This window comes from Crocuta crocuta, unplaced genomic scaffold, assembly GCF_008692635.1.
Source record: "Crocuta crocuta isolate KB4526 unplaced genomic scaffold, BGI_CrCroc_1.0 scaffold692, whole genome shotgun sequence".
NCBI lineage: Eukaryota > Metazoa > Chordata > Mammalia > Carnivora > Hyaenidae > Crocuta > Crocuta crocuta.
The window spans coordinates 717284-730345 of record NW_027532877.1 but is presented as its reverse complement, the minus strand read 5'-3'; the positions used below and the strand labels follow the sequence as shown (position 1 = coordinate 730345).

Genomic DNA, 13062 nt, shown 5'->3' with positions numbered 1-13062 from the left:
CAGCCGAGCTTCAACCATACTCCAGTCTCTACCCTTCCTCACCCTAAGCCCTGTATCTCAACTACTCGGTCCCAGTAATGTTCTCACATTAGAAGTTCTCCCTGGAGGCCCATTCTTTCACAGGTGTTTGTTTTTAGGGGGAGAGATGGATTTTTATATTAGTACACAGGCCATTTGGCATTCTTGCAGAAGTGCTTGCTTTTGGGTGGCTTTGCCAAGGTCATCGTTTGAACTGAAGGTCACCAGGAGCTCCTTGACTTACGTCTGCATGACCGAGGGGCCCCTCCCTCAGGACAGAGGCCTCAAAACAAGCCCCTTTGGTATAGGAAGCAGTTAGAGAAAGATCCGCTAGTCTGGGCCTTTCCAGCCTTCTGGTTTCCAGAAAGACCAGGGCCGGACCTCAGAGAGTCCCCTCCACCTTCCCATCCTCCCTCCAAAATCATGAAAAAAAAAAAAAAAAAGAAGCTAATAAAGACATGATTAAACTTGTTAAAATTGATAGTTTTAGGGGACTGAACCAAGAGGTCAAGGTCTTCAGGCCGAGTACGTACCTGGTGGATGGACCCTTACCTTGAGCCCGCCGCAAGCTTCATTTGCACCGACCTTCCCTGTCTGTGGCCTCACGCCCCAGCTCTTCCCTTTGGGGGCTGACAGCTATGATATGTGACGTGGGCCTTGCTCCCATTCTGTGAGTGGAGAAATGGAGGCAAAGACTGATGTCAACAGTGGTCGTGAAACTGTTCAGGACTTGCTCTGCGATTCCAGAGCTGGCTCTGGACTTCTTTTGAGGAGGTGCTAACAAGAACGGACTTCCCCCTAGAAAAATCGACAAGTTCTAACTACATGACATTCGGGCAGAGTTTGGGGGGCGGTTCCTAGGCCAATCAGACCCCAGGCAAGGGACGTGCCTCTGCTTCCAAACGTAATAACGGGTGATCTGTAAGCTGGCGTTTATCGAGCTGTGGGTCCCACATACATGGTAAGCCTTTCTGGGCATCGCATTATTTTACAATCCCGAGACGTGGTGGATTTTACTGTTCCCATTTTATAGGCAGAAAAGTGAGGCTCAGAGAAAGGTGGAACCTAGCCAGCTCCACAGTGGCCGGGTTTGTGGCTGGCGAGGCCCGTCCACGCGGCCTGATTTCAGAGCCCCAAGTCAGCACGACCACCCTGATGTTAAATTACCTAGAGATTCAACCAGGGAGCCCCGAGTTCTCAACCCGAAGTTGCCGTAAGTGGTGGGGGCTCAAGGCCAGAGAGGGAGGCATCTTTGAACTTCTGCAGCCCTGGTTGTTGGGCCCGTGGTGGGAGATGCGTACGTGTTCTTGGTGCGCCCGGTTCTCACTGTGCCCTCCCCCAGCGTGCTGGCGTGGCGCGAACTGAGTACTTAAAGGACCGCAAAGCTCTCTGTAGACGCGGAGGAGACAGCGACTCTCGTTCGCGCCGAGCTCCATCCTGCCTGGCTCAGCTGTCCCCGGTCCTCCCCCCACGAGCGTCCACGCACGTTAGCTCAGAATAGCGTCCCCGAGCGTTTTTAGAAAGTGAATAGATCGTGAAGGCTGGGACTGTGGGGATTTTAATCAAGACGGAGGTACTAGTCAGAGGGGGACAGGGACTCCGCAGCCCCAGTCTTGCCCCACGCGCCCCTTCCGTTGTCTGAGAGGGCTTGCCGGTCTTGGGGGGGAGGGGAGTGACACCCCTCCCAGCACCCAGGCACCCCTGCCACCTGCTCCCGTGAAAAGGCCGATTCAGTGGGGGTGCGGTGGAAAACCTTCTCGGGGGCCTTCGTTAGCAGGCGGCGGGCTGCGGACGGAGCTTGGCCGCCGATCGCAGTATTCCCTTGTAACGTTTTACAGCCCAGAGCCGGCGACAATGGCGTCATTCACTGCACTCGCTCACGTGGAACAGAATGTGAGAGGGGGCCCCGAGCCGGGGAGGCGCTGGTCTGCGGGGCGCCGGCAGCCAGGGCGAGCGGAGGGGCTGGGGACCCCGGCTTGTGTCCCGGGAACCCGCACTGAGCGCCGCATGTCCGTGAGGATGCGCCTGCAGCTGGCAGAGAGCGGGGGTGAGGGGGAGGGGGGTGACCTTGGTAAACTGTAGGTCGCTCAAACAGCAGGACAGACAGATTGGCCAGGAGAACTTGACGTTGCCCGTTGCAGCCCGGACCCAGCTGTTGCCACAAGGACGCCTCATGTATCAGGGCGGCTGTGTTGCCCAGGCTGTTGGTGTGAAGGAGGCAGTTCCCTGTGATCACGTTTAAGTGAGTTCGCAAGAGCTTTGGAATCGCCCTGACCCGGGGCGCAGCTCCGCTTTATTCTCTGCTGGGCCACTTAGGGAAAGTTGCTTAACCTCTCTGAGCCTCAACTTCTTTACCTCTAAAGTATATGTAATCCTACCGATGAGGCGGGCTTATCGCCTGGATCAAATGAGTGGCTAGAACCCCAAGAGGCATGTAAAGAACAATGTGGAGGGGGAGGAGGAAGAGGGAAATGAGGATAGGGCTGGAAAAAAAAACAACAACCCACTCCAGCACTTTGTCGCTTCCCTCTTCCAAGAAGAACAAGGGCTTTTCAGCTTTTACTTTACGTCCTTTGTGCCCTGGATTCTTTTTTCTTGTTTTTAAATGTTTATTCATTTTTTGAGAGACAGAGAGAGAACGAGTGTGAGCAGGGGAGGGGCAGAGAGAGAGGGAGACACAGAATCTGAAGCAGGCTCCAGGCTCTGAGCTGTCAGCACAGCGCCCTACGTGGGGCTCGAACCCACGAACCGTGAGATCGTGACCCGAGCCGAAGTCGGAGGCTTAACCGACTGAGCCACTCCGGCGCCCCAAGTGCCCTGAATTCTCCACTGATGCCCTCAAGCTGTTGAGGAAGAGAATTTGTCTTCCCTGCTGCAAGGACGTTAGGCGCTGTGACTTATCGCCCTGACCGTGTTCCTTTGGTGCGTCGAGGAGCCCGGGGAAGATCCCCCCATGTCGTTGGGTTGCAAATGCTCTCTCCCCTTTGCTCTGTCATCCCGTACTGACTGGGGACACGCTTCACCCTGGCACGCTCCTATTTTGACACCTGTCAGATGGACTTGGGGACGTCATTTTGCAGGCTCCGCGCGAGGTGTTCCTGACGGGCGGTGGGGACGATGTCTCCGGCGCCTTGCAGAGAAACAAGCTGTGAGGGACAAGTGGTTATGAGGATAGTGTGGCTTTCCCACTTCTGTGAGTGTTAGTAATCAAAAGCAGGGTTTGGCCCTTTCCAGAGTCATTTTGCAATTTGGCGGCGCTGGGAGGGGAGAATTCCACAGAGTCCATTGATACATTCTCTTGTAAAATCCCCCGGCCAACATTTTTTGGGAGTTGTTTTCTTTAATTAAAAAAAAAATAACCTTCCCCATTAAGAACATAAAACCAAAAAGAGATTTCCCCCTTCGTGTCGGAGCCCTGGCGGGCCGGCTCTTGAACTAAGCAGACCTAAGCAGAATTGCCGGCGAGGTTTGACAGCTTTTATAATGTTTTATTATTATTGTAATTTTTTCTTTTCCTTTTTCTTCTTCTTTTTTTTTTTTTTTTCCATTACGTAGCTGGAGCCTCAAAGAGAGGACTGCAAAGCTAATTTTATTCCTTTCAGGCTTCTGGCCCCCTCCCCCACCCCCTCCTCCCGGAGGATGGCCGAGGGGTGGTGTGGTTACACACGATGGCTCCCACTTAGGTCCCGAGATGGCACATGGCACGGGAAAGCTCGGCCCGGGGGGCCCCTGGGTGTCGTGAGGGTTCTGTAGCCTCATGGAAAGTTGGCAGACGGTCCGCGGCCCTGGCCTGGCTACTCTGATGTGCTTTCACATGACAAACAAAGTCAGGGGCCGGGGTGGAGATGGTTCCGCCCCCGAGGGGTGGGAGACGTGGGAGAGGAATCTTGGGCCCCAGCCCCGCTCTCCTAGAAGTATACTGTGCTCTGAGATTGGACACAAACCTTCCAGAGCCGGTGGAGAAGTCGTCGGGCGCCGGCTGGGTTACACATCCGGTTGTGGGTCTTTCTAGCTCTGGGACCAGGGGCAGTTACTTCATCTCCCAGAGCCTTGGGGTGCCCTTTGGATGTGATGGGATTGCATGTGTGCTGTTTTTGAATTTACGTTGTTTTATTTAAGTGTTTAAAAAATTATTTTATATATTTATTTTTTTAAACGTTTATTTATATTTGAGAGAGACAGAGTGTCAGTTGAGGAGGGGCAGAGAGAGAGGGAGACAGAATCTGAAGCAGCTCCAGGCTGTGAGCTGCCAGCACAGAACCCGACGTGGGGCTCAAACCCACGAACTGTGAGATCATGCCCTGAGCTGAGGTCGGCCGCTTAACGACTGAGCCACCCAGGTGCTCCTAAAATTTATTTTGAGAGAGCGAGCACGAGTAGGGGAGGGGCAGAGAGAAAGAATCCTAAGCAGGCTCCCCACTGTCAGCACAGAGCCTGATGTGGAGCTCGAACCCACGAACTGTGACATCATGACCTGAGCCAAAGTCACGAGTTGGACTCTTAACCGACTGAGCCACCCAGGCGCCCCTCTTCGAGTTCAATACGTATTTATTTCAGTTGCTTTACAGGGTCCGTTGTGCCACAAGCCCATAATTTTGCAGATATCGTTGCTCAGAGTGAGGCTAAATGCACTTGGTGAAAAATGGATTGAAAAACATGATACAAAAAAGAATAGTTGGTTTGTGGCAAAAATCACAACTGACTAAGTTTGGGATTTATTGATGTGTATTTCTTCTCAGGAGGAGTTCTGATCCTGTTTGGTGGCCTGGGCCTCTCTGGTGGCCTCGTGAAACTTACACGTCACTTCTCAGAATAATACGATTAAATGCATTATATCAGATGTGTAGATTGCAGAAGAAAACCAGTTGTATTTAAATATAGTTATAGAAATATTTTTATTTTATTATTTATTAATTTTTTAAAGAGAGAAAAAGAGCACGAGTGAGCAAGGGGCAGAGAGAGAGAGAGAGAGAGAGAGAAAATCCCCAAGTGGGGCTTGAGCTCACCTGAAGTGGGGCTCGAACTCACGAACCGCGAGATCATGACCTGAGCAGATTGGCTGCTTAACTGATGAAGCCACCCAGGTGCCCCTGGAAATATACTGAAATGGCAGTATGGTATCGCGTGCCCATTACGAATGCTTCGAGGAATGATCCAGAAGCAGGTCGAAAACGACTGTGATTTCGAAGCCGTGATCAGCACGAAAGGCATCTTGAGGCATGTACGGCAGCTGAAGTGGGACTGAAGGGATGGGACTCCTGTGGGGGACAGTGGCAAGGGCCGCTGGGATACCACTGTGGCCGGTAGCCTACATTTTTTTTTTTAATGTTTTATTTATTTCTAGGAGAGAGAGAGAGACAGCGTGAGCATGGGAGGGTCAGAGAGAGAGGGAGTCACAGACTCTGAAACAGGCCCCAGGCTCCGAGCTGGCAGTCAGCACAGAGCCCGACGCGGGGCTCGAACCCACGAACCGTGAGATCATGACCTAAGCGAAAGTCGGACGCTTAACTGACTAAGCCACCCAGGCGCCCCCGGTTGCCTACATTTTTAACAGAAAGGGACGCTCAGTGTCGATTCAAGATTAGCGAAAATAAAGACGTCATTTAAAAAATCCAAATATAGCCCCTTAAGTTCCATACCCCCTCCACTGCCCCGAGTAAGGATCTCTGAGTTAAGGAGTCAGGCTTACGGAGCTGCTTCCTCCTGGGAAGTATTGTGGGCTGAAAGTGTGAGCCATTTTGTAAAGGCGTAACCATAGTTCCCACTAAGTGCCAGGTATCTTCCAGGGCATACTGTGGGATCTTCTCCGTAGTCTCAGAGAGGTTCGGTGCCTCATCCAAGGTCACACAGCTATGAGATTACAGATCTAGAGAACACATAGCTTCCTGAAGCCAAAACTTTCCGTCTTTCCACTCCAGCCGGATGCTGAAATAGCTAAGTAGAACTCAGAGGCCAGTGGGTTATTCTGGGACAGGAAGGTGTCGGGGGAGGGGGGGTGCAGGGAGGAGGTAAGGGCAGAATGCTGTGGCTTCTCCGTACCGTCTGTGTTTTCCCCATTTCACAGATGGGGAAACTAAGGCTTAGCCAGGTGACAGAGTTGGGAAGGACATTGGGCCAGGTGTGCTACAGGCTTGGTGGGGTGGAAGACTCCTTTCTGGTTTTTTGTTTCGTTTTTTTTTTTTTTTAAATGAAGAATGGGCATTTCACTGGAAGTAGCAGCTTTTCTGCATTCGCAGATGACTTTGGATCAGATTCACATCCTGTTCTGACCTCCCCCCGCCCCCACCTGCAAGTGCTCTTCTTGGGGGGAAAACGGGGGAGGGGCTATTAATAGCTTCATCTTCATTTTGTTCCTTGACTAAGGGGGGCTTTCCCCTGGGACTTTCAGGCATGCACACAGTGGTACGTGCCCTGAAAGCTTTCCCGTGCCCCCAGCTCCTGACGGAACTGCCGGTAATCATTTCATCATTACAATCCTGTTCTGTGTTCTCTTGCCTTGATTCATCTTGCACAGCTTTCTGAATCCATGTATATAAAGTCTCCTCGTGTATTTTTATTTTGTTTTTTAATATCTTATTATATATTTTTGAGAGAGAGAGAGGAAACACATGAGTGGGGGAGGGGCAGGGAGCGACGCACACAGAATCCGAAGCAGGCTCTAGGCTCTGAGCTGTCAGCACAGAGCCTGACGCGGGGCTCGAACTTGTGAACTGTGAGATCACGACCTGGGCCAAAATCGGATGCTTAACTGACTGAGCCACCCAGGCGCCCCTCATTCTTTTTTAAGTCTGTGTAATATTTCATCGCTCAGCTATGCCCATGTTACTTAACCATCGGTGGGGGCATTTTGACCATTTCTAATTTTCCCTGTGCTGTAGAGAAAAACCTTATGCTTATGTCTTTTTACACATTGACCTGGACAACTCAAGCGAAAGTCGGACGCTTAACCGACTAAGCCACCCAGGCGCCCCAGACCTGGACAACTTCTTAGGAAAATTCGTAGTAATTGGATTGCTGGATCTGCATCATTGTATATTAAAAAAAAATGGATGCTGTCCAGTTGCCTTCCAGTAAGGATGCGATGGATCACCCCTTCACCAGCCTGCACGCTGTAATTGGGGTTTTCCTGTCCCCGATTTCCTCTCCTGCCCCAAACGTTGGCAGCCCTGTCCCTGCATGGAAGAGCACATTTTGGGGGTCAGACTGTTATTCTCTTATGAGTGCAGACGCTCCTCTCAATTCTCCCTTTTTAAAAAGTAATTATCGGGGCGCCTGGGGGGGCTCAGTTGGTTAAGCGTCCGACTTTGGCTCAGGTCATAGTCTCACGGTTCGTGGGTTCGAGCCCCGTGTCAGACACCTCGGAGCCTGGAGCCTCCTTTGGATTCTGTGTCTCCCCCTCTCTCCATCCCTCCTGCACTCGTGCTCTGTCTCTCTCTCTCAAAAGTAAACATTACAAAAATTAGAGTTAATTATTTATTAACATTTTAAAAAGTTTTAATTCCCAGGAGAGGTTCCTGGTGAAATTCCCAAGCTCTTGTGAGGAACAGAGTGGGAATTCCTGGTGTGAAAGCTGAAGGCAAGGGGATGTGGAGGGTGTGAGTCGGAAGAGTGTGAGAAACAAGATGCTGAGCACCTGGGAGGGTGCTGTTCATAGGGTGTCACAGGATTTTCTTCTGTTTCCCCCTGTGACACCTGAGCTCTGGGGGGCACACAGTCTATACGCGATGGAGGTAGGGCCTGAATCTGGGTCTGCCTACTCTTAGATCCCATGCTCTGTTCTCTGTTTCCTTTGTCCGGTTCTTCCTTCCCCCTTCCCTCTCCTTTTTTCTCTCTCCTACTCGCTCAAAACGACCGCAGTAGTGATGACGGTGGTCATTTGTTGAGCACTCGCTATGTGCCAGCTACTGTCACATGCATGCATTTCTTTTTCTCTCAATGGCCCTTTGAGCTGGAGATTTGTACGATCCTATTTCACAGATGGGAAAACTGAGGCACGGAGGGGAAGTTAAATACGATGTCAGTGGTGACGAGTACGGCAGCTCGGAAAGGAATTCTAAGGCACAGGCAGCAACCTACTCCGATTAGGGTAGTCTGGGTCATTCCTGACTGTCCTGGATGGTCAGCCACTTCTTTCCTGAGGCTGAACAAAGACCTCAGCGCTGTTTTAAAGATGGAAACCCACAAGTGTTTATTGTGACCAAAGTTCTTGAGTCTAAGTGATTGACTGCTTGGCTCTTTTAGCTTTTGAATTAGGGAGTTCAGAGACCTACGCAATAGACTGAAATATTCTAAAACGCTGTATGTTTATCAATCATGAAGATGGTTCCTCAATGGAGGTGCTCATTTAACTTTCAATATACGCACGGAACTATATACATAAACCTACTTGCCTAATGTATAAGGCATGAAAAGTTACTACCTAAATGTAGACGTCTGTGGTATTTGATACACTTGACTATAACTGCATCCCTTCACTCATCAAAGGCTCCTTTGTTTCTTATTCTCCAACACATTTCTGGTGGGTTCTTGGACCCCGTGGTTCAGCCAGTTGGGGGGGGGAGGGGAATCTGTGCTGGGGACACTGATCGACAGTATTTCCTATCTTCTCTCTTTCAGTAAAGAATATCCTGTGGTCCCCAGGAGCACAGTGAGACAAAAAGTAGCCTCCAACCACAGCCCTTTCAGCAGCGAGCCACGAGCTCTCTCCACCTCGTCCAACTTGGGGTCCCAGTACCAGTGCGAGAATGGTGTGTCCGGCCCCTCCCAAGACCTCCTGCCCCCACCCAACCCGTACCCGCTGCCCCAGGAGCACGGCCAGATTTATCACTGTACCAAGAGGAAAGGTGAGACCAGACCCTCCTTGCCTTTCTGTTTTTCCTTCCTTTCCTTGCTGGGGGGTGGTGGGAAGCACCCATAACTACATCTGTTTATTTAAAAAACATAAGCAATATAAAAATACATCGAGGTTCTAAGAAATTCAAACCGTATCTATAAAACTAAAGGATCTCCTTTGACACATCTCTTCCAGTTCTGGCCCCTTCTTTGGGGAAGACATATTTGAAGCGTCCAGTCTTATTTGATTCGTGCATGCGCACACAGACATAAAAATAATCATTTGTTCTTTTAACGGCTGATATTATGCCATGTTTTGCAACTTGGCATTTCCTAAACTCGAGAATACGCCATGGACGATCTTTTCATGAGCCTAGAGCTGCCTCATGGTTTTTAGTTGCCGGAGGGAAAGTATTGCCTCAAAAGGGTGAAGCAGCATTTATTTTTCCACCCCCCACTGGTGGACTCTGTGTTTCCGGTTGTGTTATGCGAGCCATGCCGCATGGAGCCCTTTTCCAGTTGGATGTGCTTTGGTTTATGTGCCGCGGCTTCTCCTGGGTGGGTGGATTTTCTTGTCTTTCTAGATCAAAATCAACACCAAAAACAGAAAAAAATCACAACTGATTTTTTTTTCTCTCCTTTGCATTTTGTCTTTAAATCTAGTTTGAATTCTCTGAGACCTTTCGTAGTTCTCCTGGCCAGATGAGAAATGGGGGACTTTTCCTCAGTCATTTGAGTCCAGGGCTCTAATACCGAAGGGAGTTTCTGGTGGCATCTATTTTGAGCCAGACGCTTTACTGGAGCAGTTGCTTGTGTGAACAGCAGACAGGCACGGCAGGGACAGCGTGGGCAACGGGGCCAGAGGACACAGGCTCGACTCTCAGGTCTGCCGCCAGCTTCTGTGTGACCTCAGCCAGGTGTCTCTCTGGGCCTCGGTTTCTCGCTTTGTAAACGGTGCCGAGTTCCTGGGAGCGCCTGATCCTCAGTGAGCATCCAGCAGGTGTTAGCCCTGATTGTGGTTATCGCTGCAGGAAGCCCGTCCATGAGATGGGAAGGCTCCCATCTGCGTGAAGCCTTGAGAAAGCAGATACGGGAGGGAGGGGACCACATACAATTGGGATGAATCCTACCTTTGCCATTGGCAAGTTTTTATGATTAGGGGCACGTGTCTTAACTGTCCTAAGCCTTATTTTTTCTAATCTATAGATTTGGGCTCATGATTAGATCTGTTCCATAGGCTTGGTGTGAAGATGTGAAATTGTGCTTGTCATATATATATACATACTTTAAGTTTTATTTTATTTGTTTGAGAGAGACAGAGACAGTGTGAGTGGAGGAGGGGCAGAGAGAGAGGGAGACGCAGAATCGGAAACAGGCTCCAGGCTCTGAGCTCAGCACAGAGCCTGACTTGGGGCTCGAACTCATGGACCGAGAGATCATGACCCGAGCCAAAGTGGGACGCTCCACCGACTAAGCTCCCCAGGCGCCCTTGTGCTTGTCATATTAGCTCAAGGTTGACCCCAATACGCAGTCACTGGTTGGTTCCAGGAGGCCCAAACCTTAGTCTTCAGAGTGGCCTGTTGTGTCTCTCAGCCTCAGTAGCCAGCTCGATGCCTTTGGAAGTCCAGTGCCCAGTGTCTGGAACTTCTTTTATGAAAAAAAAGTCAGCTTCCTAACAACTGATGGAAACAAATGCTTCCTCAGTTCTCTCGGAGCTGAGGTTACTTGAGGAAAGTCACACAGACTGTTTGACGTCTACTGAGCTCGTGTTTTGAAGGCAAGAAAGGCCATCGTTGGTTTGAGCCTGGGGCTGGGGTGCCGATCCGGGTGAGGCTGTTTTCCAGACTGAACCCGAAGCCCAGCCATGTTCCTTGGATCTCAAAGGCCGGAACAAAAATATCTCCCCCACGGGCCCCCCGGCCCGACTCCCAGCCTGTCCCCTTGCTGCCTGGGCTGGAGACCAGATGCCTACAAACATGTCTGCCTCTTCAGGCACCAGCAGGGGGTTGAGAATGTCCCCGGGAACACAGGTCCCTGCGCGGAGATGCTGTTCTGTGTTGTACTGAAGGGTGCCCTGCCTCAGCTCTACACCACAGCCTTCCAACAACACTGTTGAGTACGTGCTGCTACTCATCCACTTTACAAGTGGGGAAACTGAGGCCCAGAAAGGTTAAAACCATGTGCCGGAGGCTCCTGAAGGCAGAATCTGAACCCACGCCCGGTCAGCAGGCTCTGCCCGAGCTCCGAGTCACACATACCCTAGACCATCCCCGTTCCCTTTATCTTAGCACCTGCGATCTCAAAATGCCATCCTCTGCTAGAGTCCGATCTCGAGACTGGGTCAGACATACTGGATTAAGAGCTCACCAGGTTTGAATTAGGGAGATCTGTCGATTAAATTAATGCCAGACCAGAAGAAGGGGCGGAAGAAGTTAAAAAGCATCACGGTACTTTTAAGGTTCAGTATTTACAGCAGCATCCGTGTAAATGCTTTTTCTCCTGGAGGGTGGAGTCGGAAGGCTTTGAATGCAAGGGGATATGGGCTCTCCCCGTGATGAGCGCAGCTGACCTGCGCAGGGTATTGGGCGGAGCCCTCGGGTGAGCTCAGGATCCCCTCGAGGTGACCCCTGGGAAAGCTGGAGTGGTGGCCGGTGTGTGGCAGGGCATCACAGCAGCAGATGCTTTTCGGCAGTGTGGCCACGGGCAAGCTCCTTGCTTCTCTGCCTCAACTACCTCTTCTGCAAAAGGACGGGTGTAATAGCGCCTCCCCTGTGGGGTTGTGATGAGACGGAATGAGACAGGCCCCCCCCAGACACCCGGAATGGTGCCCCGCGCGTCTAAGGGCTCCACACACTGCACATGGCTGGAGTTCACGGTGGCAGGCAGGTCAGATGTCAGCCTCTGCGGTGATAGAACTTTGATTTAAATGGTGGTCTGATGCTACAGAGATGTGCAAAGTGCCGATGCCTGGGCGGTGGGTGGCTGGGGGATGGAGGTGGTTTCAGGGGGAATTGAAGCCAAGGTCTGTAGCATAGGAGCTGGAGAGGAGAAGGGGGGAGATGGGTGGGGACCCAGGCAGAGAGAGGGGTGTGGGGGCAGCCCCTTGGAACTGGGGAGCCAGCCCCGACTGGGGAGCAGACACCGGCCGGAGCGCAATGAGGGAAGTAGAGGCAGACGGGAGACAGAGAGAGGCGGGGTTTCAGGACTTTTGAGGACTTCAGATTTTATCCTGACGCCAATGGGCACCCATGAGGGACACAAGAGGTTTTTGTTTTGAAGCAAGCGCTTTGCTGTGATGGGGGTAGGCGAGGTGGTGGGGGCGGGGGGGCCCTCTGCCCTTCCCACCCCCTTCCGCCCCCCAAAGGGAGCTTCCAGGGACAGCATTCCAGACAAGCGCTGCCTGTCCTGCGTGCTTTAGGGACGACAGAAAGCAATTCATCATCAGCCTCCATTGTAAGGTGATAACGAATCAGCCAGGTTTCCTTCCAGTTTGGGATTCCCGCAAAGTGATAACTCCCTGGGTGGCTTTCCCTCTGGCCCCTGCCTACCCCCGCTATCTGACTTCCCCTCATTGTCTGTGTCCTTTCCAATGAGCCCAGGAGGCAGGCCCAACGAAATGTCAAAGGGCCAGGCCGGCCAGAGGGCTTCTTGTGTTTGGACGTGGCTGTCTCCCAACTATCTCTCCCGATGGATGGAGCCAAAAAAGTGGGGAAAGTCTTTTATCAATGCCACTCAATCAAATCCAGGACCCTGGGGCCTGGGAGAGCACTTGTCTGTCTCTCTTTCCCCCTCCCACCCTGATACCCCCCCCCCCATTTAGATATCAGAGCCAACCCAAATAAAGATTTAAAGCAATGCCTTGGCTATTCAAAGGCTAGTCAGAGGCAGGGGGAAAAGAAGGGAGTATAGTTTTGCAGGGTCTGCATTTTGTTAGCGTGATGTGCTTTTTAGAGCAATTTCACATCGCTTCCTTCCTTGGATGCTCACTGTAGCCCCTGAGACGGGGCTCAACATTGTGCAGGGTCAACAGGGGACCAAGAGGTTGGGTTAGCTTCCCAAGGTCATGTGGCTAGTGAGCGGCAGATCTGGGATGCGTTTGTGAAATAAATATTGGTTGAGCACTTACTTTGTCCTGGGCACTGTGCTGAGTATGTGGGATAAGAGGAAGGCGAGGTGGCCAAGATCCCTGCTCTTGTGAAACCTGTATTCACG

At 51.5% G+C, this 13062-nt stretch overlaps 1 protein-coding gene across 6 annotated transcripts in view; it reads left to right on the top strand.

Moving 5' to 3' along the window:
* TBX5 (T-box transcription factor 5) overlaps positions 1 to 13062 on the top strand; it is an 86306-nt gene that overhangs the window by 67506 nt on the left and 5738 nt on the right. For all 6 annotated transcript variants that reach the window (XM_077745641.1, XM_077745640.1, XM_077745643.1 and 3 more), the window contains one exon: positions 8635 to 8861. In XM_077745641.1, coding sequence (XP_077601767.1) covers positions 8635 to 8861 — 227 coding nt within the window. The remainder of the gene's footprint in view (positions 1 to 8634; positions 8862 to 13062) is intronic.